The 26,655-nt window shown below is 42.9% G+C and overlaps 1 protein-coding gene across 1 annotated transcript; it reads left to right on the top strand.

The window, feature by feature from the left end:
• The first annotated feature begins 1,998 nt into the window (after window positions 1–1,998).
• On the top strand, window positions 1,999–25,186 carry TEKT1 (tektin 1). The gene is made up of 8 exons (XM_008010060.3): window positions 1,999–2,210; window positions 3,465–3,671; window positions 11,732–11,897; window positions 15,110–15,238; window positions 15,773–15,916; window positions 18,009–18,231; window positions 24,224–24,420; window positions 24,933–25,186. Exons 2-8 carry the CDS (start codon window positions 3,482–3,484, stop codon window positions 25,138–25,140), a joined length of 1,257 nt encoding a protein of 418 aa, XP_008008251.1. The 5' UTR covers window positions 1,999–2,210; window positions 3,465–3,481; the 3' UTR covers window positions 25,141–25,186.
• The last annotated feature ends 1,469 nt before the right edge of the window (window positions 25,187–26,655 follow it).

Genomic DNA, 26,655 nt, shown 5'->3' with positions numbered 1-26,655 from the left:
TTGTGTATTTTTTAACTTACAAAAATTAAAACATATTTTAATAGACAGGGATCTGTGTCACCCAGGTTGGAGTGCAGTGGTGTGATCAGAGCTCACTGCAGTCTCAAACTCCTGAGCTCAAACCATCCCTCCCAGACATCCCAAGTGACGGCACTTCAGGCATGCAGCATGGAGCCTGACATTGTTTATCTACTTTTTATTGATCAGAAGAGACATAATTTCAACTCACCATGTGGTTATACTTCTGGGTTATGAATCATAGTTTGTAAAACTCTTCTTAAAGATGTTCTTCAAAACTTCTTTGGACTTTTAGTTGTAATTTGGACTGGTTGCTTTTTAGTTCTACAGCTATTACACTGAGCTTTGTTTTCATCACACAGCTGGGTCGATTCCACTATGTCTTATATCCAAATATCCAATGCCGCCTTCTTTCTGGATTTTTCACTTTTGCTCTATTTTTTTTTTCCATAAAGAATGTACGCTCACCGTTTTGAGTACTAGCATGTCCAAAGAAGTCCTCATTTTGCTCTCATACATGAAATGCTCTGACTGGTTGTAGAATCCCAGATTGGAAATAATTTTCTATAGAATTTTGAAGGCATTATTCTAGCATCATTTCTAGCAACCATCATTTCTAGCAACCTGTGTTAGAGATGAAACACTTGATACCTATTCTTTTTCTCCTTATTCTTTGAATTAAGAAATTCCACCAGAATAGGTATAAATATAAAGTTGGCCCTTCATATCTGTGGATTCTACATACTTGGATGCAATCACACGCAAATCAAAAATATTCAGGAAAAAAATTCCACAAAGTTCCAAAAAGCAAAACTTGAATTTGTTGCACTCTGAGTACTGTGTTGAATCCATGCGAATGAAGTGATGAGTAGGCATTGTCAGGTATTGTATTAAGTATTGTATTAGACATTGTATTAGGTATTGTATTAGGTACTGTATTAGGTATTAGGCATTGTATTAGGTATTACATTAGGTATTAGATGTTGCATAATGTATTGTATTAGACATTGTATGAGGCATTATATTAGGTATTAGGCATTGTATTAGGTATTCTATTATGTATTGCATTAGGCAGTGTATTAGGCATTGTATTAGAAATTGTATTTGGTATTATAGCAATCTAGAGATGATGTAAAGTATGCCTATCTAGGGATGTGCATAGGTTATATACAAATACTACAGCATTTTATGTAAGAGACTGGGAATCTGCAGATTTCGGTATCTGAGGAGGATCCTGGAGCTAATCACTCTCTGGATTATATGTATAATCCACTCTATGGATCCACTCTATGGATTATATGTATAATCCATAGGGAGGACTATATGTAAGGAGTGGGTGTGTGTGTGTTAATTTCAGGTGGGTCGTTAATCTAAAGACTTGAGTCTTCAGCTCAAGTTATTTCTCTCTCACCTTCATAATTGTTTTGTCATTTTTTTTTTCTTTCCTTCTGGAAGTCCTACTTGACAAATATTAAATCTTCTGGACCTATCCCCTCTGATTTAATTTTTCTCCCATATTTTCCATCTCCTAGTGGATGCAGTGACTTCTGGAGGGTTTGTCTAAAGGCGTCCTACTCACACCTGCCCTCACAGAGCGCCCTATCGGGCGTGCCACGCAGACATAAGCCAGTGGTGGTCACAGACCTACACAAACGCTGGAGGAAACTCATTGGAGCTTCCATAATCCATCAACTTGCTTTCCTGATTTTTAACCCTCAATTTCACCTGCGACTGCGAGGGCCTGGAGGCATCACCCAGCCCAACCCCACTGTACACCCGGGGAGTCCGAGACCCGGGGTGCAGCGCGACCCGAGATGATTCGGCCTGCGGGAGGCCCCGGACTGGACGCAGGTCTCCTGACTCCCAGCTCGGGGCGTTGGCTGCTGTCTTCTGCTTGGTGACCCGCGTCTTCGCGGTAGGTTGAGGTGGCCGGAGCATCTGGCCTTACCCTTCTCACACGCCACACCCCCGGGTCTCTGGCTCTGGAGTTCGCAGAATTTGCGCCTGCGCCAAGCCACTGCAAGGCTGCTTAGGGGCGGAACCCGCCCGCTTTGCCCTGGCAACGCGTCACTTGTTGTCATGGAGACCGCGATGTTTACCTCTTTGTTCTGCAAGAGAGCTGGAAGCTCCATTTGGGGTAAGGAGGCTCCCATCCTGTGCTTGTGAAGTGGGTTCTGTCTGGCGGCGCTGAGGTAAGTAAACCTTGACCCTACCCCACGGACCCCCACCCGCAACCCTCCCCGCCTAACCAAATCCTTATGCCGTGGGGATGAGCCCTAATTTAGGTCCCCACCTCTCTGGGGGCTACTCAGACTTATCCAGGAGTCTTGAGTTAAATGCTGGGCTCCACACTCAGATACATTTGGTAGAAGTCATAAAAGGGACTGGACTAGGAAGAAATGGAGAAACTCCATGTTGCCTGAGGGGGCTGGGTGGGCCGAGGTTCTCAGCCTGGTCAAGATCTGACTCTAGTTTCATCCTTACATATGTGAAGGCTTCAGAGATCCAGAGGCCCCTAAGAGCAGCAGCTCAGACTTTGAGGTAGAGTTGGAATTGGGGGCAGATTTCAGCCCTGTCTGAGGAAGGCAGTTCTCACGGTCCATCAGAGTTGTATGGAGATGAAGTGGGTAATTTCAGTGTTTCCATTGCCGACAGCTTCTGCCAGCTGGCTTCCCCTGTGTTGTTCCCCTTCCTGTCCTCTCCTTTCCTTTGTCCTGGAAGTTTTTAGATTCTTTTACGTGTTGAACAGGTTCTCCGATACCCAGTTGTCAGTTTACACGTCACATTTCTTCTTCTTCCTCCTCTTCCTCTTCTTCTTCTTCCTCTTCCTCCTCTTCCTCCTCCTCCTCCTTCTCTTTCTCCTCCTTCTCCTCCTCCTCTTCCTCCTCCTCCTCCTCCTCCTCCTCCTCCTCCTCCTCCTCCTCCTCCTCCTCTTCTTCTTCTTCTTCTTCTTCTTCTTCTTCTTCTTCTTCTTCTTCTTCTTCTTCTTCTTCTTCTTCTTCTTCTTCTTCTTCTTCTTCTTCTTCTCTCTTCTTTTCTTCTTCTCCCTCTTCTTCTCCTAGAAAACATGTCTGGGTTCATCTGTTTGGCAGAACATTACTCCACGACCTCGCAATTCTAATGTTGAGCTAAAGCAGTCAGATACAAAATAATACACACTGTATGATTCCATTTATGTTAAATTCAAAAACAGCAAAACGAATTTGTAGTGTTAAAAGTCAGGATACTGGTTACCCTGAGGGGCTTGAGGTGGAGTAACTGGGAAGAGGTTAGAGATGCTGGTAATGCTTGTTTCTTGGTTTGGGTGCCAGCTACACAGGTGGATTCATTTTGTGTACAGATTATGATTTATTCAACTTTCCATATGTATGTCATGCTTTAATACAAATTGACATAAAAAGGACAAATTGCTTTCATTTAATCTAAAAGAGTCTACTTCTGATCAGGACTTTGGAAACCTCAAATGGCTAAACTATTACAACCTCCGCCCAAGTTCCTGCCCTCAGAGTGGCACATTGCTAACAAGAACCAGTACCACAGAGCAGATGCCCAAAGGTCCCGATCGGAACGCCTGGTCGCAGAAAGCCAGAGGCTTGTGGATGAAATTGGAAAGACTACAAGAAAATCTCAAAGTGATGTGAACAAGAAACTAGGTAAGAAAACATGCTTGGCATATTCACGAACATGCTAAGATGAGGCTGATGAGCTTAGCTATAGTGTCATGTTCAGGTGTGGCAACATATTATTCTTGAGTATTAGAGAAAATCGAGTGTATTCTCCAGATTCTATGTTTAAGTTCACTGCCCTAAGATAGACACAAGGTAACCCAGTCTGATTTTCAGCCACCCATCATTCATTTATTTGTTGATTTGATGCAGTTATTGAGCATCTTTGGGCATATCCATATACTACACATGAGGCATATCACAGGGAATGATCAGAATCTCTGCTTTGTAGGGGCTTTTAGCTTGAAGAGGATAAAGACAAAAAAATTAATCATCAGAATACAGTCAGCCCTTCGTATCCATGGGTTCAGTCAATTGTAGGTCCAAAATACTTAGGAAAAAACCAATAAAAGATAACAATACAACAATTAAAAAATACATATAGAAACAATACAGTTCAACAACTATTTACATAGTGTTTGCATTGTATTAGGTATTATAAGTAAGCCGGACACAATTTAAAGTATACTGGCTGGGTGTGGTAGCAGCTGCTGAGCCGAGATCGTGCCACTGCACTCCAGCCTGGGCGACAAGAGCGAGAAGCCATCTCAAAAGAAAGAAAAGAAAAAAATAGGCACAACTATCTTAAAGAAGAACACAGTTGGAAGACTTCTACCATAGGTACTGAGAGCTGTGACAAAGCTATGGTAACTGAGACAGCAAAGTCTAAGTGGGGATAGACCTGTTGACCAATGAAACATGACAGAGTCCACAAACAAACCCACACACATTCATCTGAGTATGACAAAGCAACACTACAGTGTAATGGAAAAAGGAGAGCCTTTTCTAATTGGCCAATTAGATATTCATATAAAACAATGATATTCTGGCTGGGAGCAGTGGCTTATGCCTGTAATCCCAGCACTTTGGGAGGCCAAGGCAGGAGGATTATGAGGTGAGGAGATCGAGAGCATCCTGGCTAACACAGTGAAACCCCGTCTCTACTAAAAAATACAAAAAACTAGCCAGGTGAGGTGGCAGGCGCCTGTAGTCCCAGCTACTCTGGAGGCTGAGGCAGGAGAATGGTGTAAACCTGGGAGGCGGAGGTTGCAGTGAACCGAGATCGTGCCACTGCACTCCAGCCTGGGCGACAAAGCGAGACTCCATCTCAAAAAAAAAAAGATATTCCAACCCCTACCTCGTATTTTCTATCTATCTATCTATCTATCTATCTGTCTATCTATCTATCTATCTATCTGCAAATCTAAGTGGAGTGCATATCTAAATGGGAAAGGTGAAACAATGACACTTAGGAGAGAATATCTTTATGATCTTTATGACTTGGAGAAGGCAAAGATTTCTTATTCTTAAGCAGGACTGAAAAGAGCCATTCATAGAAAAGAAAAACAGTAAATTGAACTATATTTAAATGAAGAACTTTTGTTTAACAAAAACACCTCATCAAAAGGCTAAACAGCAATCTAAAGAGTAGGAGAAGATATTTGCAATATAAGTATCTGACAAATGCATATCCAGAATATATAAAGAACTTTTAAGAATACAAAAGAAAAAGACAGATAACTCAATAAAAAAAATGGACAAAACCTTGACAGACGCCTTACAAGTGAGGACATTCAAACAGCCGATGAACATGTGAAGAAGTGCTCTAGTTTTATGAGTCATCAGGGACATACAAATTAAAATCAAGTTGAGATGCCATTATACAGCCATGGAATGGCTACAATTAAAAAGAAGGAAGAGAACAAGAAGAAAGGAGAGGGAAGAGGATGTGGAGCAACTGGTACTGTCATACTCTGCTGGTGGAAATATAAATTGCTATAATCACTTTGGAAAGCTTTGGCAGTATTGACTATAGTTGAAGATACGCCTACTTTTCACCTGGTTATTCTACTTTTAGAGTTTCATCGTACAGGAATATATGTTTACCAAATATATATGCTGCAATGGTCAAAGGAGTGCCATTTGTAATGGCCCCAAACTAAAACTACCCACATGCTCATCAACAGTAGGATGGATAAATATGCTATACTTTACAGCAAAGAGAATGAGTGGCCTACAGCTATACACAACACTACAGATGACTCTTACAAACTTAGTAAGATGCTGAGTGAAATAAATGACACACAGATGAGTACATGCCATATTATTCTATTTATGTAAAGTAAAGCAAACCAAATAAAAGGAAAAAATTAATCTATACTGTTAGAAGTCTATCTTGGTGTGTGGCATGATAGGAACTGGAAGGGGTCATGAGAGACCTCCTAGGATGCCAGTTATATTCTGTTTCTTGAGTTGTGTCTGTGTTATATGTGTGTGTTCACTATGAAAATACATTGAATTTTATGATTTTATGATATGTGTACTCCTCTGTAGGTTTTTGATATTTCAATAAAAAGTTAAAAATAACTTGCAAGTACCTGTGCTGGTGCTGATGATACAGATACACCAGACTGGTGCTTGCCCTTGGGGAGATTGCAGCCTGAAAGTAGAGATGAGTCCAGTACAGGATACCCAGGATACGGTGTGATTCATCCCATAAGTGGCACCAATAAAGCACTGTCAGATTGGAGGAGAGGGCAAATCACTTCCAACTGGTCACATCCAATGACTACTCAATTTCCCAATCTAACGCTTACTTAGTGTTCATCCAGCTTGACCTCTCTACAATACTGGATGCTCAAAACGGGATGCATCCAGTTCCTTTTAGAATTCTATGGCACAAATTTTTCTGGATTCATTTCCTTTCTCTCTGGCCATTTCTTCCTCTTCTCTATTGTTGATGCTTCTTTCTCCATTCATTTCCTATTGGTGTTCTTTAGTGTTTTGTTCTTGTCTTCTTAGCTTTTTCTTCTCTTCCCTCCATGGAATCTCTCTTGATGACCTCATTAGAAATTTTATCACTATTTTCTTTGTGTTATTGGTTTGCAAATAGAAATCTTCAACTCTAATTTCTCATGAGAACTTTTTGGGGAAATAAAGAACTACTTGCTATATATTGCCACCTAGATTCCTTCAGGCACCTCAAAATAAGTATATCCCAAGATGAACTCACGACTGTCCTTCAAAACTTGCTTCTGCTTCTGTAGTTCTCTATCCTGGTTAATGGGACCAGAGCTCATTCATTCATTCATTCGTCCTTCAAATAGGTCTGACCCTGTGCTAGATGCTTAGGAGTATAAAATTGAAAAAGACTGATACATTCTACTATGCAAGAGAGACAAAACACAAGTAAAAAGACAAGTAACTAAAATTATTGTAAGTTGCTGGCCTAGATGAAGGCAATGACAGTAAAGATGGAGAGAAAAGGTGCTCGATAATATGTATGTTGGATTTATGAATGAATTTTAACAACAGAAGTCAAGGAGATAGCTTGGACAAAATAATAAACGCAGGATGAGTGTGACATTTATGGGGAATGAGTAAAGAGGTCCAAGTTGATGTATAGAGTACGTGAGGAAGAGCAGCATGATGAAGACGAGAGGGGGATGAGGCAGGGCCAAGCCTGAGGAAGACCTTGAATTTGGAAGGTTCAGTTCAGTGGGTACCCTGTTAGAATTTAAAAGGTAATGCTAGAAATCTGGAAGTAATCACATAAAGATGGGTAAGGGGAGCCATAAGGGTAGATTAGATTACCCAAAGAATGTATTGAAAGAGAAGAAAAGGGCACATGAGTTGAAGAGGACCAAGAGAAGAGCTGAGGAACAGAAGTTCAGGTGGAAGAACAAAAAGATGAGACTAAGGTTATGAAAGCCAAAAGATGAGGTTTCACAGGCGAGGAAGTCTTCTATTGTATCAGTGGTTGTCTAAATGTCAAAGAGGCTGAGAGCTGAGCCAAAAAAATTTTGGACTGGTGACTTGAAGATTGGTGACCTTTGAGATAAGAGATGTCCAGTAGGGTAGTGGAGGGTACACAGTGGAGGTGAAAATCAGTTACAAGGTGTCAATGGGAAGACGCCAATCTACGTGGTGGATTGAGCACATGCATTTGTCTTCTCTTCCTTTTAGAACTGCAACAAAATAGCAGTAAATAATTAATAACAGTAAAGCTAACAAGTAATAAAGCTATGCCCCAAGCATGAGAGAGATTGAGACACACACACACACACACACACACACACACACACAGAGAGAGAGAGAGAGAGAGAGAGAGAGAGAGTTAAAGAGGAAGCAACAGTAAACAAATGATGAAATCAAGATTTTAGAAAGCAAAAGTCAACTGGTAACAGACCTAGGGACTGCAGAAAGCCAGGGTGGGTAGAGAACAATAAGAAGCCAGTTGATTCGTGCTACAGAAATCTTGCAGTGCTCAAAACTGGATGCGTCCAGTTACTTCTGAAGCTGAAGGGTCAGGATAGAACCAGAAACCAGATTGGTTGAAAGTCTTTAAAAAGAGCTTCCTCTTCACTCTGGCTCTCCCTCACCCCAGTAGAAGGTTAAAGGTTAAAGGGTTCAATGAATGTCTACTTAGTGATTCATTCATTCCTATGTCTACATAGTAATTCTTCCAGCTGGTTCCTAGGACACTGGTAGCCAGGCTTCTTCCCTCAGGAAGGAGACTGGAGGACTTCTCTGTGGAGAAAGTAGGAAGTAACTGGCCCAAGAGGAAAGATCTATAGATATTAACATTTGAGGATTCTCCAGCAAGATGCCAGGGTCTCACCTGATCACTCTGTACAGTAAAGCATTCTGGTTGACAAGCACTGTCCCTGTAGACAGCATTTCCAGGTAGCACTTTAGCATCTCGGTCTAAATCAGATGATCACCAAATAATTGAGGAAAGCCACTAACATAGCAGACACCAAAACAAATAATCAAAGACACAGAAACTGAGCAGACAGTGCATAGAGAAAAAGAAGAAATATACTATCAAATCCATCAAGAATTTAGAGAAGAGATTGCGTCCTTGGGATGTGCAGAGGAGTCTTTAAAAAAGATAACATTTGGAAAACAAGCGTTCTTAGAAATTAAGAATATAAGAGCAGAAAAATCTTAGAAATCAAAAGAAGTGTTGAGAATCTCCAGAAAGTGGGAAAAAAGGACAACAAAAAAAATAACAGCAAGGAAAAGACAAGAAAATTAGAGGCTCAATCTGGGAGGCTCAATAACTAATAGGAGTTTCAGAAAGAGTATATAGAGAAAATGGAGAAGATATGGTGGCTCACACCTGGAATCCCAGCACTTTGGGAAGCCAAGATGGGAAGATCAATTGAGACCAGGAGTTTCAGATCAGCCTTGGCAACATAGAGAGACCTTTGCCTCCACAAAAATAAGAAAACTAGGTGGGTGTGGTGGTGTGTACCTGTAGTCTCAGCTACCCAGGAGGCTGAGGTGGGAGGATCTCTTGAGCCCAGGAATTCAAAGTTACAGTGAGCTATGATTGCACCACTGACTCCAGCCTGGGTGATGGAGTGAGATCCTGTATCTAAAAAGAAGAAGATAAGGAAGCAGGGTCCTAGGCCTGGCCCAGGAAACCATTTTATTCTCCTAGGCCTCTGGGTCTGTGATGAGAAGGGCTGCTGTGAAGATCTCTGACATGCCCTGAAGACATTTTGCCCACTGTCTTGGCAATTAGCATTCAGCTTCTTGTTACTTATGCAAATTTCTGCAGTTGGCTTCAATTCCTCCCCTCAAAATGGATTTTTCTTTTCTACCACATGATCAGGCTGCAAATTATTTAAACCTTTATTCTCTGCTTCCCTTTTAAATGTAAGTTCCAATTTCAGATTATCTCTCTCAAATTCAAAGTTCCACAGATCTCTAGGGCAGGGGCAAAATGCTGCCAGTCTCTTTGCTAAAGCATAAGAAGAGTGAACTTTGCTTCAGTTCCCAATAAGTTCCTCATCTCCATCTGAGACTACCTGAGTCGGACTTCATTGTCCATATCACTGTCAAATTTTGATCAAAACCATTCAACAAGTCTCTAGGAAGTTCCAAACTTTCCCACAACTTTCTGTCTTCTTCTGAGCTCTCCACACTGTTCCAACCTCTGCCTGTTACCCAGCTCCAAAGTCACTACCACATTTCCAGGTTATCTTTATAGCAGTGCCTCACTTCCAGTACCAATTCTCTGTATCACTCCATTTTCACAGTGCTATAAAGAAATACCTGAGGCTGGGTAATTTATAAAGGAAAGAAGTTTAATTGACCCACAGTGCCACATGGCTAGGGAGACTGCAGGAAACTTACAATCATGGTGGAAGGGGAAGAGAAAACAAGGACCTTCTTCACATGGTGGCAGGAGAGAGAAGAGAAAGTGAAAAGGGAAGAGACTCTTATAAAACTAGCAGATGTCAGGAGAGCTCACTCACTATCAGGAGAACAGCATGGGGGAAACTGCCCCAATGATTCATTTACCTCCCACCAGGTCCCTCCCTCAACAGGTGGGGATTACAGCTCGAGATGAGATTTGGGTGCAGACGCAGAGCCAAACCATATCAAAGGGTATGCTGGCATGTGGCACAATAATTAAATAAGTTTGACACCAGTGTGAAATTTCAGGACACTAGGAAAATGGAAAGATGACTAAAATTTTTCAGAGTGGAATAAACAGGTCACATACAAAGAATCAGGAATCACAATGGCATCAGACTTCTCAACAGAAACTCCGGAAATTAGAAGGAAATAGAGGGACACAGTCACAATTCTAAATAAAAAAGAGTTACGAACTGTAACTCAGGGCACAGCCAAATAGAATGAAATGGTGAGGGTAGAATAAAGACATTTGCAGACTTGCAGGTTTTCAAAAAGTTTACCTCACATACATCCATTTCTTAGGAAGTTACTGAAGGATATGCGTTAGCATACTGAAAGAGTAAATCAAGGAAGAGGAAGAAAACAATCCAGGAAACGGGACAGCAACACAAGAAGAATGAAGGGGATTCCTGGAAGCAAAGTCATAGGATGACAGCTACACAGCAAACTAGAGAGGAACCAATCCAGCAGAAGATTGCAGCAGGAGAAGATGCTCTAGGAGAGACATCTCCAAGGAAGAAAGAAAACTGATAGCTTACTTGATGGGTTGGAATATATTAAAGGCATATTGAGAAAAAATTAATAACATAAAGAAAGTGAAGCAATCACTATGCTACCCATTTTACTATCTCATAACATCATGTTGTAAACCTCAAATATACACAATAACATTTTTTTAAAACAGAGTCAGTTTATGGAAGTGGAAACTGACACTACAATACAAGCAGTACATTATGACTTTTAAGATTCAAATGCCGAACTACTCATTATCAGTTAAATATATATATAACATATAGTTTTCCTAGTATAGTCATTTTTTACTTATAGTGCCTAATAAATCTGCCTTTAATTATCATTTAAAAAAGAAAGTGAAGCAAAAATGCCATTTTAACTCCTCCCCAAAACAGAAAATTTTATAAGAAAAGAAATTTATCACAGTGTATGATAGGGTTCAGATGTAAATAACATTTATATATTTATAAAATGTAAATAAACAACAAGTTTACTTATGTATTGTTTAACAAAATGGTGATACAACTATATTGGGAGATGAAAGTATGTCGTGTGAGTCGGTTAAGAGCAAATCATTATCTTTCATCCTAGGAAATCAACATATAATATCAAAACTGATAATGAGTGAATAGCAGTATAAGCAAATGTCAGAAGAAGTGATAAGCGTGTTTAAAGTGGCTTCCCCCAGAAGGTGGGCATGGGTGGGGACAGGTCGGAGAGTTTCAACTCTTTGTGATACTATTTGACTTTTCAAACAACACACATTTATATCTTTGATAAGATTAAAAGTTATTAAAAACAGTAGGCACCAAAGAACTAGTGAGCGTAAAATGACACATTTGATGTGGACTGTGAGAAAATATATCTTCCTTTCCTTCCTGCAAATAAACATTTATAAAGATGAAAAGATGCCCCAAGTAGCACAGTGCTAAGAGGAAAAGAGCATATCACAGGTAGTTTTACAACAGTCCTCAAGTTGCTAATTCAAATGTTAGCTACCTTGGGATAGATTAACCCTGGTGCAACTTCCCTGTGTGCTTCAGAACAGAGACTCGAGGAAGTCCGGTTCTGGAAGAAGGAGTTAGATGACAAACTTGAGCAGCTTGTGAATGTAACCGATGATCTACTCCTATATAAGATCAGATTGGAAAAAGCCCTGGAGTGCTTGAAGGAGCCCTTGCACATTACTGAGACGTGCCTGGCATACAGGTAGGAGCAAAGGTCCTTCAAATGATTCACATGTTGTGACAAACGAGATGCTGGGTAGTAAATGCTGGCTGTGCGCGATGGTGAGTTAGAAATGGCAATTGAGCAGGTGTTCTTTTAGAGCCTGAAGTTATCCCGGCATGCCCCTGGTGCTGGACAGGGCAAGGGGCAATGAACTTAGTTCATGCCTCAACTCTGCTCTTGAGTAACTCAACTCAAATATATGTTAGGACTAGGTTTGGCTGTAGGTAGCAGAAAACTCTAAAATGACATTGAATTTAAAGAAAACGATTTCTTTCTCTCTTACATTTAAAGAGTCTAGAGATAGTCAGTCCAGGGCTGGAGTGGTGGGCCACAGTTTTAGGGTTCCAGGCTTTGTCTATCTTGTTGTTCTACTGCACATGGCTTTCACTCTTAATGTTACCTCATGGTTTAAGATGGCAGCTGGAGCTCCAGCCATTGTGTCTACATTCCAGCAAGTAGGAATAAGTGGGGTCTGACATTCATCATTTCTATTTGCATCCTATTTACTAGAACTTAATCACATGGCTGCACCAACAGAAGCTGGGAAATGATTGGCTTTACTTTGGGCAGCCAGGTGCTCAGCTAAAAAACCAGGGGTTCTGTTGCCAAGGAAGAAGGTGAGAACAGACAGTACAGCTCCTGGGGGACAGTATGTCACTCCCATGCAGAGCCACACAGAAGCACTTTGTAATCCAGACAGCACTATATGAAGGTGCTTTTAATTAGTGTTTCCCTCCTCTAAATCCAATGAGTAGAATGATCCTTTCTACTCTGGGGTGATGCTGGTTTCCGGACCTGGGTCCTGCCACAGCCCTAGCTGGAGCGCCCTAACAGGTCTTCTTGCTGTTAGCGTAGTCCCCTATAATCTAGTGCACCCTCCACACCGGCTGTTCAGTGAACTTTTCCAAATGCAGATTTTTTCAGGTCACCGCCATGCTTAGAATCCTTCAAACCCCAATGACTTCAAGATAAATTTTAAGCTTCTTAGCTTAGCAAACCAAGGTTCATCACGATAGGGCCCCCAGTGACCTCTCTGGGTCCGTATCTCGTCCCCAGTAGCAGGATGTGCTTAGGTGTGGGGAGCTCCTTGCAGTTTCTCAAATGCACCATGCCGCTGTCTTCCCGGAAAGCCCTATTCCATCCGTAAGCTTAACCAGGACCCTTTGCAGGAACCAGACAGCAGTCTCCCCAGCCAGATTTAGAAAGTCTATGCAGCAAAGAGAAATAGCAGCTCATCAAAGAGCTCAACACCCAGTTGGCTCAAGTCTAAGCCTAAAGATAATGATAACATAGAGGCTGCTAAGTTTATTGAGCATATACTATGTGCCAGGTACGGTAGCTTATGCTTTTACAGCTCATTCGTACTGTGCCACAATCCTATGAAGTACTAATAATGATCCCTATTTTACAGAAAAGGAAACCAAGGCACAGGTAGGTTACATAGTGGCTAAGGGCACGCAACTAGTGAGTAGGGGAACCTCCTTTCCAAGCACTATCATGCAGGTTGAAAAAGAGCAAAACGTTGTGCAGCGGGGTCAGTTTGGGAGGAGGACGGCTTCATGGCTAGAAGCACAAGTGATACACAGTTCCGTGACACTGGGTAGGTCACTTAATCTCTCTGAAACTCAGTTTCCCCATCAGTACCTGAAAGGGCTAAGAAAGAATGTTTATATATAAAAAGCTTAGCACAATGCCTGTCACAGAGTAAGTGCTCACTGGCGGAGGCAATATTACTATTGGTGTTATTACTATTAATAGTTATTATTACTATAAAACGTCTTTTTTTTTGAGACGGAGTTTCGCTCTTGTTGCCCAGGCTGGAGTGCAATGGTGCAATCACAGCTCACCGAAACCTCCACCTCCTGGGTTCAAGCGATTCTCCTGCCTCAGCCTCCTGAGTGGCTGGGATAACAGGCATGTGCCACCACTCACGGCTAATTTTGTATTTTTAGTGGATTCAGGGTTTCTCCATGTTGGTCAGGCTGGTCTCGAACTCCCGACCTCAGGTGATCCACCCGCCTCAGCCTCCCAAAGTGCTGGGATTACAGGTGTGAGCCACCGCACCCACCCTAAAACATCTTTCTATATTCAATTGTTTGTCTAAATACTGAATGAGGATCAAGGAAGGAAACAGGTCTTTAATTTATTATTATTATTTTAAACTGTCTTCTTCTTGGGAAAAAAGGTCCATTTGGTCACAAATCAAAACCACAATGAGATATCATCTCATGCTAGTTAGAATGGCAATCATTAAAAAGTCAGGAAACAACAGATGCTGGAGAGGATGTGGAGAAATATGAACACTTTTACATTGTTGGTGGGAGTGTAAATGAGTTCAACCATTGGGGAAGACAGTGTGGTGATTCCTCAGGGATCTAGAACTTGAATTACCATTTGACCCAGCAATCCCATTACTAGGTAAATACCCAAAGGATTATAAATCATTCTACTATAAAGACATGCACACGTTTGTTTATTGCAGCACTATTCACAATAGCAAAGACTTGGAACCAACCCAAATGTCCATCAATGATAGACTGGGTAAAGAAAATGTGGCACATATATACTATGGAATACTACGCAGCCATAAAAAAGGATGAGTTCATGTCCTTTGCAGGGACATGGATGCAGCTGGAAACCATCATTCTGAGCAAACTATCACAAGGACAGAAAACCAAACACTGCATGTTCTCACTCATAGGTGGGAACTGAACAATGAGAACACTTGGACACAGGGCGGGGAACATCACACAGCGGGGCCTGTCAGGGAGTGGGGGGAGGGGGGAGGAGTAGCATTAGGAGATATACCTAATGTAAATGATGAGTTAACAGGTGCAGCACACCAACATGGCACATGTATACATATGTAACAAACCTGCACGTTGTGCACACATAGCCTAGAACTTAAAGTATAATTTTAACAAATGCAAAGAAAAGAAAAAGAGAGAAAAAAGTCCATTTGGCATGTTTCAGACCTAGTGACCAGTCATCAATCAATTTTTCTTCCCTGTGTTTGGATATTTTGAAGTCACATAGACACCAACTAATACCTGTCACCCACTGCCTCATCGGATGGATCGGGTGACACTCAAATCAGTTGTGCAGGTAGATCTGGGTGTGCAGACATTAGCCAACGTTGAGTCACCTCGTGTTGCACATGTTGGCTGACTGGCTGCCTTTCCCCCTGCCAGGGAGAAGCGCGTTGGCATTGACCTGGTGCACGACACAGTGGAGCATGAGCTGATAAAGGAGGCTGAGATCATCCGGGGCATTATGGCTCTGCTGACCCGTACCTTGGAAGAGGCTTCCGAGCAGATTCGGTATGACTCTTTGGCCTGCCCTCCACATCTCCACTGGGAATTTTGAGAAGAAGCAGTGTCCACAAAAGCTGGGCTTCATGGCACAGAAGGAAAGGGGTTCAACACTCCCACTCCCACTTTGTGTCCCCAGATCACCCCAGCACTCAGGGTAAGAGCTGGCCACCTCCCTCATACATGGCAGCCGCCCTCCGGTAAGGGTGGGGCTGGAGCTGGATTTCACCCTGGTTATAGACTGGAGGGCGCTGGAGCCCACTGGCGAGGCTGACCCTTCACACACAGGAGGCTGCAGTGGTGACACTGGAAAGTGTCACAGTAGAAGGGGGATCTCCAAGTCCACGTTTGGTCATGTTGATTTGTCACCGGGCATCAAATGGTGTATGAGTGAGTGTTGGGGTGATGGGAGTCGGGGTGGGGCAGTACCGTCATCCTGCACCAGACCTAGCTGCAGCTTCACTTTCCAGGACCTCCCTGAGGACCTGTGGATGCCACCTGGGCACTCCAGAGGCAGAAACCCAGTTTACTTTCTCCCTTCAGGATGAACCGCTCTGCCAAGTACAATCTTGAGAAGGATTTGAAGGACAAGTTTGTGGCCCTGACCATAGATGATATCTGCTTCTCGCTCAACAACAATTCACCAAACATCAGATATTCTGAGAACGCCGTGAGGATTGAGCCAAAGTGAGTGAGCCTTGCCGTCTTCCTCCCTGCTGGTGATGTCCCAGTGCTTCTCAGACAGGCAAGACCTAGTAACTCGTCCTTGCAGCTGGCTGAGAGCTTGGAGGTGGTGGGCTTGGGGAAAGGCAGTGTTGAATGGTGACCTTGACATTGGGCCCAGAGGCTCCCGATCCTCCAGGTTAGGCCCACTAAGAAAGTCTGAGATAAAACCTTTAAACCTTTAAAGACTAAAACAATTTATTCCTTTATCTATACATCTTTTTAACAAGTAAAAGAATCTAAAAATGTATAAAGAGCAAGTGCATTTTTCTCCTTTCCTTTTTTTTTTCTTTTTTCTTTTTTTTTTTTTTTTTGAGACGGAGTCTCGCTCTGTCGCCCAGGCTGGAGTGCAGTGGCGCAATCTCGGCTCGCTGCAAGCTCCGCCTCCTGGGTTCACGCCATTCTCCTGCCTCAGCCTCCCAAGTAGGTGGGACTACAGGTGCCCGCCACCATGCCCAGCTAATTTTTTGTATTTTTTAGTAGAAATGGGGTTTCACTGTGTTAGCCAGGATAGTCTCGATCTCCTGACCTCGTGATCTGCCCACCTCGGCCTCCCAAAGTGCTGGGATTACAGGCGTGAGCCACCGCGCCCGGCCTTCCCTTTCCATTTTTACATCCACTGAGATAACTGGTGTTAGCTGCATGTTCATACAAACATATGTACATATGCACTCATACACATATGGTAAACTTGTTTAGTTTATAAAAATGAGATTATACTCTGTACCTTTTCTGTGACATCTAATTTGCATTTTTCAGTTAACATTATATCACAGCCTAACTCACTCTAATTTTTAAAACCTTCTTTTTGAAATAAAACATACATATAGAAAAGTGCACAAGTTCGAAGCATTCTCATTGTGTGAGTTATCTTTTGCTTGTATAATAAATTATCCCAAAACTTTGCAGCTTAAGAGTATAAACATGTATTATCTCATGGTTCCTGTGGGTGGGGAAGCCAGGCCCTGTCCAACTGGGTGCCCCGGGCTCGATGTCTTCTGAGGTTGTAGTCAAGCCAGCTGCTAGGGTTGCAGTCCCTCTGAAGGCTTGACCCAGATGGGGTCCAATTCCAACCTGATTGTGGGTGATGGTGGGTCTTGGTTCCTTGCCTTGTGAATTTCACCATGGGGATATCCCATGACATGGCAACTGGTTTCTCCCATAATGAGTGATCCAAGAGAGAGAACTGATGACAGAAGCCACAGTCTTTTTATATCCTAATCCCAGAAGCAACAACCTTCTATTTGTGAGAGGCAAGTCAATAAATTCATACCATATTCAAGACGAGGCGATTACACAAAGGCATGAACACCAGGAGCGGGGATCACTAAGGGCCATCTCAGAGGCTGCCTCTAGGCATAAACGGAACAAGCCTCATATCCCTACCAGGTCGAGAAAGAAAACATTATCACCATCCCTATCCTCCTATCCTTTTCCAATCAATAGTCCCTCCCTCCATCCTGAAGGTAATAACTTTCCTGACTTCTAATAGGGTGGTTTTGCCAGGTTTTCATTAAACAGCATTATATGCTAGATGTGTGTGTGTGTGTGTCTGGTTTCTTCCAAGTAACATTATTTTGAAGTTCATCAGTGTCGTTCCAGAAGACAGTTCCTCTTCAAACTAGTAATTTATTCACTTGTTTATTTCAATCTGTATAGATGGATGGTTTCTATTTTATTCAGTGTATTATAATCTGTTACATTAGTATTTATTTTGATGCTCAAATGATCTCTAGCTGAGCGATCTCACCCAAGTTACTTCATTTTTCTGAGCTCAGTTTCCCTCATCTGTAAAACGGGGATTCAAAAAGTTAGCTCACTTGGCCATCATGAGGATTAAATGAGATAATGTCTATAAGGTGCCAGCCCAATGCCAGAGTAGGGAGGTTGCCCAAAGGGACAGCTATTGAGACTGACAGACCACCATTTGCTCTGCCTAGAGATAGGGAAACGTTCTAGGTGCTTCTGATGAGAGGTAGGTGTAGCTCATCCCTCTTCCCCAAACCCCTTCCCCACCCCAAATATGCTGTGAATGAAAGCGTGGGGTCTGTTTCAGCTCCGTGAGTCTGGAAGACTGGTTGGACTTCTCCAGCACCAACGTGGAGAAGGCTGACAAGCAGCGGAACAACTCTCTGACACTGAAAGCCCTGGTGGATCGAATCCTGTCCCAGACAGCCAATGATCTGCGCAAGCAGTGTGATGTGGTGGACACGGCATTCAAGAATGGGCTGAAGGATACCAAGGATGCCAGGGACAAGCTGGCTGTTCATCTGGCCAAGGTGAGGTCCCTTGAGGGAGCATGGAAGAAGAGCAGATTCAGGAGGTTTCACCATGGAAAACAAGAATGCCCCCTGGGCCAGACCGCTAGAATTCTGGGCTTGGAATATTGGGTTAACTCGTGGGTAAAGGTCATTCCTATCTCTCCAGCTTAGCGGCAGGCTTTGCATTTTTGGGGACTGGAGTGGGACTTTGCCCCACTCTGGGCCTCCATTTTCACTCACTGCTGCAGAGAACACAAATGCAGAGGACAGAACCCTGAGGCAGGAGATGGGAGGCTTAGGGGCTGGCTGCAGCTTTGTGCCTGGCTGTCTTCCCACTCCAGTTGCCATTCCTCCATATGTGAAATATAGAAATTGACTACGTGCTCTCATGTGTCCTTTAGGGCTCTGAAGTTACAGGAGTCAATGCAACCAGTTTCTCCAAACCTGGTTGTAGCTTTAGGACTCTAGCCGGTCATTCCTCCTGGTTATCCAGTGTTGTGCTGGTAAACTGTCTCTCAGAGGGTGTTTTAGTCCACTTTCACACCACTGGAAAGAGCTCCCCAAGACGGGGTAATTTATATAGGAAAGAGGTTTAATTGACTCACAGTTCCGCATGGCTGGGGAGGCCTCAGGAAACTTAGTCATGGCAGAAGGTGAAGAAGAATTGCAAGCACTTTCTTCAGGAGGCAGCAGGAGATGGAAAACTGCCACTTTTAAAACCATCAGATCTCGTGAGAACTCCCTCACTATCATGAGAACAGCATGGGGGATGCTGCCCCCATGATCCAATCACCTTCTACCAGATTCCTCCTTCAACATGTGGGGATTATAATTCAAGATGAGATTTGGGTGGGGACACAGAGCCAAACCATATCAGAGGGGGTTAGTATTTGTACTGCAAATACAATGTGGGAGCATTTGTACTACAGATGTCGGCAAATTCTACAGATTAGGGTCCTTCCTGTAGAATTTGTCGATATCTGTAGTACAAATACTTCCACACTAGTGGATTTCAAGCTACCCATTTCAGCAGGTCACTGGCAGCCCACCCTATACTTTACTGTTGGTGCAGCTGAAACAGAGAGGGGAAGGGCCCCAAGGCGGCAGCTGGGAGTGGAGCCCAGGCCTTCTCAGCCCCTGAATCCCTGTCCTGTTGCCACATCCTGAACACTCTGTCCCGGAGCTCAGAGCCCAGCTGCGGACAAGATTTATTTCTGTGATGTGCAGGAGAAACCAGAGTATCGTCGAGGGTGAAACTGCAATATTCAGCAAACGGAGAGGTAGACTAGCCTAGTGGAAATCGGTAGATGTCAGAGCCAGACATCTTGGGTTTGAATTGTGGCTTCAACACTTGCGTGGGACCTTAGGGAGACCCTGAAGCCCCCTGTTCTTTTTTTTTTCTTTTTTTTTTTTTGAGACGGGGTCTGGCTCTGTCGCCCAGGCTGGAGTGCAGTGGCCGGATCTCGGCTCACTGCAAGCTCTGCCTCCCAGGTTTACGCCATTCTCCTGCCTCAGCCTCCTGAGTAGCTGGGACTACAGGCGCCCGCCACCGCACCCGGCTAATTTTTTGTATTTTTAGTAGAGACGGGGTTTCACCGTGTTAGCCAGGATGGTCTTGATCTCCTGACCTCGTGATCCGCCCGCCTCAGCCTCCCAAAGTGCTGGGATTACAGGCGTGAGCCACCGCGCCCAGCCAGCTCCCTGTTCTTTAGTTTCCTCCTTGATAAAATGGGAAGAAACAATAGTTTTCTCCAGTCAGGGTTAAGTTAGACAACTCATATGAAATATTTAGAACAGTGCCTGGCATGTACACATTTCACACATACACACACAATTTGCATATATGATTAACATATAATATCATACATATAAATAATAAAAATTAGTTGATTGATGATGATGATGATGGTAGCCAAGGAATACTGCAGAGGCTTCCTGGTAGAATAAGAACTTAGTATAGGCCTTGAAAGATGGATCTGAGATAGGAGAGGAGCGAGCAGGGGAGAGCACTGAGAAGAGAGGAAGAGAAGAGGCTAAGGAGCAGAAACAAAGATACACTGGTAATAAAACAATAAAATAAGATGTCATGGCCGGGGCGTGGTGGCTTACACCTGTAATCCCAGCACTTTGGGAGGCCAAGGTGGGTGGATCACCTGAGATGTCAGGAGTTCACGACCAGTCTGGGCAACATGGTGAAACCCCGTCTCTACTAAAAATACAAAAAATTAGCCGGGCATGTTGGTGGGCGCCTGTAATCCCAGCTACTCGGGAGGCTGAGGCAGGAGAATCACTTGAACCCAGGAGACGGAAGTCACAGTGAGCTGAGATTGAGCTACTGCACTACTGTGCTCCAGCCTGGGCAACAAGAGTGAAACTCCGTCTCAAAAAATAAAAATACATAAAAATAAAATAAAATAAGATATCACTGTATGGTGATACACGGTTGGAAAACTGTCAAGTTATAAACATGTCACTGTGATTTATAGTGCTCTGGGCAACAGTGCAAAGCCATGAGACCATCACATACCGTGTGTCACCATGACTTAACTCTGCCATGGTAGTTCAGAAGCAATAATAAATAGATGAATAAGCATGGCTGTGTTTCAATAGCTTTATTGATGGGCATTAAAAATTAATTTTATGTAATTTTCACATGACAATATTCTGCTTTTGTTTTTCTCCCCAGCCATTTAAACATTTAAAAACGCTTAAGACAATGAAAACACGAACCACACACTGGGAGAAAATATTTGCAAAACATGTATCTGATAAAGGACTATTATCCAAAATATACAACGAACTCTTAAAATTCAACAATAGGAAAACAGACCAACTAAAAAATGAACGAAAGATCTAAACAGACGCCTCACCAGTACAGATATACAGAGGGCAAGTAAGCATACGAAAAGATGCCCAACATCCTATGTCATTAGGGAACTGCAAATTAAAACACCACCTCTGCGCCTACAGAAAATCCAAAACACTGACATCAGCAATGCATGAGAGTTCCTGTCGCTCCACATCCTCAACAGCATTCATTGCTGATGAGAATGCAAAATGGTACAGTCCCTTTGGAAGAGAACGTGGCAGTTTCTGACAAGGTTAAACATATACTCTTAGGATTCAGCGATCTCCTTCCTTGGTATTTACGCAGATGGGCTGAAAACTTATATTCATACAAAAACCTGCATATGAATGTCTATAGCAACTTTATTCATGATTGCTAAAATTTGCAAGCAGCTAAGATAGGTGAATGGATGGAGGAACCGTGGTACATCCAGACAATGAAATATCATTCAGCACTAAATGGCGTGAGCTATCAAGCCATGAAAAGACAGAGAGGAAGTTTAAATGCATATTGCTAAGTGAAAGAAGCCACTCTGAAACTCATACTGTAGGATATGAATCATGATTCCAACTATATGACATTCTGGAAAAGACAAAACTATGGAGATGAAAAAGATCAGCAGTTGTCAGGGTTTGGGTGGGTGGAGGAAGGAAGGAAGGATCAATGGGAGCAGCCCGGGGGGGTTAGGGCAGCAAAACATATTCTGTATGATATCGTAAAGGTAGATACATGTAGTTATACATCTGTCAAAACCCGTAGAATCGGCCGGGTGTGGCGGCTCATGCCTGTAATCCCAGCACTTTAGGAGGCTAAGGCGGGTGGATCACCTGAGGCCAGAGGTTCAAGACCAGCCTGGCCAACATGGCAAAACCCTGTCTCTACTAAAAATACAAAAATTAGCCGGGTGTGGTGGTGCATGCCTGTAATCCCAGCTATTTGGGAGGTTGAGGCAGGAGAATCGCTTGAACCCAGGAGGCAGAGGTTGCAGTGAGCTGAGATCGTGCCACTGCTATCTAGCCTGGGTGACAGTGTGAGACTCCGTCTCAAAAAACAAAACAAAACAAAACAAACAAACAAACAAAACCCATAGAATGTACAACACAAAGAGTGAACCCTAATGTAAACTGTGGATATTAGTTAATAATAATATATCAATGTTGGCTCATCAATTGTATTAATAACAAACGTACCACACTAATGGAAGATGCTAATAATAAGGAAAACCTAGGTAGGGGGGAGAAAGCATATGGGAACTCTACTTTCTGCTCAATTTTTCTTTAAACCTAAAATGGCTCTAAAAAAAAAATGAAGACTATTACTTTAAAAAAATTCTTATTTCAGTCTGTACAAAAACAGATTGCAGACTGGATTTAGTTCGTAGGCATTGTTTGCTGATTCTTGATCCCACTCGTAGCAGCAGTAGTTTTATTATAAGTGTATTGTTATCTGTGTATTTTGGATGGTTAAGGTATTTATAAAATTTAAGAGATTTAGACTGTTTCTTAAAAATTTCTTTAAAATATATAATTAAACAATTGTTTTAACCTTATGATTTTAGTTGAAAATTTAAATTTGAAGACAGCATTAGAATGTTGAAGAGAATTTAAAGCATCATCTTTTTTACTAATTTGTTAGATTGGCAAATCTATTTAAGAACTCCAGAGGTCTTATTTGTTAAGATAATTCAAATCTTTTAAAAAGTTATATATCAAATTTATAAATGCTGCTTTAAATAAATATTCAAAGGACTTTAAGTAAGTTTGAAGTGGGAGCAATTATTAGTCAAAATCAGCTTAAAGTAATTGCTAATATCTGCTAAATTTAAAAATAAATAGAACTGGACTTATGAAAAGCTTAAGAAGTGTTTAAAAAGAAGCTTAAGAAAGTCAAGTGCAATTTCTGGACCTCATTGGGATATAATTTGGACAAACCAACTCTACCAAAATATATGAAATAATTGGTGAAATTTCATCACTAAATATTATTATAATATTAAAGAATAAGTCTTTTGTCTCTTTTTTCAGTGTGATAAAGGTATTGTGGTTATGTCAAAAGAAAAAAGAATTCTTATGCTTAGAAATACACACTCAAATATTTAAGTGAAATATTTAAAAGGAGATAATATCTGGGATTAGTTTTAAAATAACGAAGCTGATGGACAGCAGTATAGATGAAGCACGATTGGCCACATAAGCTCATTGCTCAAACTGATGATGGATATACGAGGTTCCTTAGTCTATCTACCCTAGTCTATCTACTTTTGTGTATATTGCAAAAGTAGATGTACAAGCTTTTAAAAAGTGCTTAATGAAGAAATACATTTTAAACCAGTTAAATATTAATTTTGTTAAAACCAAGTAACTTAAAAGTAGTCTTTTTCTTTTCTTTTCTGAGATGGAGTCTCACTCTGTCCCCCAGGCTGGAGTGCAGTGGCGCGATCTCGGCTCACTGCAACCTCCACTTCCCGAGTTCAAGCAATTCTCCTGCCTCAGCCTCCTGAGTAGCTGGGATTACAGGTGTGTGCCACCACGCCCAGCTAATTTTTGTATTTTTAGTAGAGATGGGGTTTCACTGTGTTGGCCAGGCTGGTGTCGAACTCCTGACCTCGTGATCCGCCTGCCTCGGCCTCCCAAAGTGCTGGGATTACAGGTGTGAGCCACTGCGCCCGGCCTAAAAGTAGTCTTTTTCTGTGCATAAAGTCACTCCCAAAAATAGCAACCATACTCAGACCGAACTGCTCCTTCTTTCCCCAGGCTTCCAGAGGACAGAGCTGATGCTAGCAGGATAGGAGTGTAAGGAAATAGGCAGCTTTCTGCTCACGATACAAAGGTACCCTGTACCAAGGCGAGCAGGCGGCTTTGAGCAGCAGTGACATCCCCACACCAGCCAGGACTTTGCTGAGGGCATTCTTCTGTGGGTAGATGAGGTGACAATGGCCCGTCCTGTCCCTTGAGTCCATAAGGTTCTAAGTCTGGGTGAGTGACCTTGCCCACCAGCAATCACTGCTTTAGGGAAGAGAGATCAGACTTACTATGGCATGCTGCTTAGGAAGAAATCCGAGGTTCCCTCTTCCTAACTTACATGATCACAACGCATCTGCTGTCAGCTGTTGAGTTTTGAGGAGCACAGCTTGGCCTCACCTACTCTAATCCTTTTTGTAAGGTTATGGAAGAGATTGCTTCCCAGGAGAAAAATATTGCAGCTCTTGAAAAAGCCATCCTTGACCAAGAAGGGCCAGCCAAGGTGGCTCATACACGCTTGGAGACCAGGACACACCGGCCGAACGTGGAGCTGTGTCGTGATGTCGCACAGTACAGGCTAATGAAGGAGGTTCAAGAGATCACCCACAACGTTGCAAGGTAGGTTAGCAGCCAATGGGCAGAGGGCCTTAGGGTCTCAGTCCCAACCTGGATTTCAAGTAGAGGCTAGGTAGTGACCAGCGGGCTGAATGAAGCCAGTCTGCTCTGTGATGTTTGAGGAATCCCCGCTACAGGGCAGTCTCCACCACCTCCTGCCAACATTGTTGACTTGGAGAAAATGGATCCCAATATTGAATGATTCTACAGAAGCCCAAATCCAGATGTTTAGGTCAAATCTGCAGTTTTAAACATCAGCATTTCAGAAGATGTCAACGTCATGAATCTGGCCTGTGGCCACCAATTTGAAATCTCTCTCTTTTTTTTTTTTTCAGGGCCTTTTCAGTATGCATTTTATTCTAAAATTAATAAGATCTCTGTCTTCATGAGGAGAGAGGGAGGGGAAGAGCACATGTCAATTTGGCTCCTGCACTGAACACTGGGGAACATTCTTTCCCTTGAAAAAGCAATGCATAGAGAGAAATGATTCTCTTCTGTTCTTCCTTTTCTCCCAGATTAAAGGAAACTTTAGCCCAAGCTCAGTCTGAGCTGAAAGGGCTGCATCGCAGACAGCTTGCCCTGCAGGAGGAGATCCAGGTCAAAGAGAACACCATCTATATCGATGAAGTGCTGTGTATGCAGATGAGGAAGTCCATCTCACTTCGGGATGGGGAAGACCAAGGGGTCTGGGCCGGGGGCCTCCGCCCTGATACTGTCTGCTAATAGTAGGGCTAGTTCCAATTCTCATTAAACCACATTGTAAACAGTAGTTACAGTCATACCGAGCTCTCATTTCAGGCTGGCGGAGCCTCTAGCCAGCCTGCTGCAAACTCTTGACTGGCATTCCAAGCCTGCTCAGGGGGCTGATTTCGGGACGAGTTTATTTTCCTATGCTGCTGGTGTAGTGGTTGCCTAACAATTAAAATCCATATGTTAGCACAGGCCACTCTTACAATATCCCAGGATTGGGGCCCCAGGACAGGGTTTCAAGACATTTCAGTTCAGATTCAATTCAATAAAGTAGTTGGGCTGGATCACCTATGCAGACCATGCCCCTCTTGCTCATGAGATGGGATGCTAACCTTTCTCTTGGCTCTCAAAATTTCTTTTCTCTAGAAAAGAATGTGGTGATGGCTGACTTAGACCCCTCTGGCTGGTCCATAGGAAGCTTATTCAAGTCCTACAAAACCTAGGTGAAGAGCAGCAGCCCCCATCGGGAGTCGTCTTGAGCCTGTAGGCACCTCTCTGGGTCTTTCTCCGGAGTAAAATTCGATCTGGGGGCAGGCAATGCAGAGTGGGTGAGCCAGGTTGCTGTTGTCTGGGGTTATGGGGTCATAGGGTGGGGATATCACAGGCTGGAGGAGAGCTCTAAGGGGCGCCTGAGGACGCACGTGTCAGTTGTGGGTGGCAGGCGTGGGAGAGGCAGCTGATGGGGGTACACAGCCTGTGTGCCCACCCCAGGAACTGCAGTCTCAGAATTGCCAACTTGGAAAAGAGGAGGCAAACATTCCCGGGCTCCAGGCCCGAGCTTTTCCGGGTACCAGTAGAGTAGGTCCTTTAGCGCCACCACGCGGTAAGATATTTACATATCTTCTTTTCCTGACTCTAAATATCCTCAGAGTGTGTTTGGTGATTTCCAGACCATTAGTAATCATTGTGAGAGGTTTTTTGTTTTCTTTTAAATACTCAAACAACATAAAGAAAAAGAAAAAAATTCCATTCATGCCATGGGTTCAAGTCAATGGGTAAGACTGGAGGTTGTGGAGTTCGCCATCTGCAGTACAGGACCTCCAACAGTCCCTACTCATAGGCTATGGGGGCGTTGAATGAGATCACTTCCCTGAAGGGCTTCATACTGAGCCTGTATCATGGGGCAGTAAGTGTTTAATGAATGTGAGCCATTGTGAGCAGTCCCACCCTTTACCAGCATAATTTCTGCACAATTGTACTTAACGGCATAAACTCAATTTCATGATTGTTTTTTTCCTTCACTGCTAATTATTGCAAGCCTTTGTTCATGCTGCTAAATTATCTTTATAATTATTTTAATGGTTACGTACCTCTTTACAAGTTTTCAGCAAGACTGTTTTATATACTTACTATTTCTTGTCCAAAAAGGGTTCTACTTACGGGAGGCTGCCTTCCGCTGAGTTGCAGCAGGTCGGAGATCGATGTGGGTTACTGTCAAAGGAAGACCTTGGCTGGGGGAGACTGTGCATTCATTTCTTATTCCGCTAT

The sequence above is a fragment of the Chlorocebus sabaeus genome, chromosome 16 (assembly GCF_047675955.1).
Source record: "Chlorocebus sabaeus isolate Y175 chromosome 16, mChlSab1.0.hap1, whole genome shotgun sequence".
NCBI lineage: Eukaryota > Metazoa > Chordata > Mammalia > Primates > Cercopithecidae > Chlorocebus > Chlorocebus sabaeus.
The sequence above is the reverse complement of the archived record's forward strand: the minus strand, read 5'-3'. Positions and strand labels throughout refer to the sequence as shown.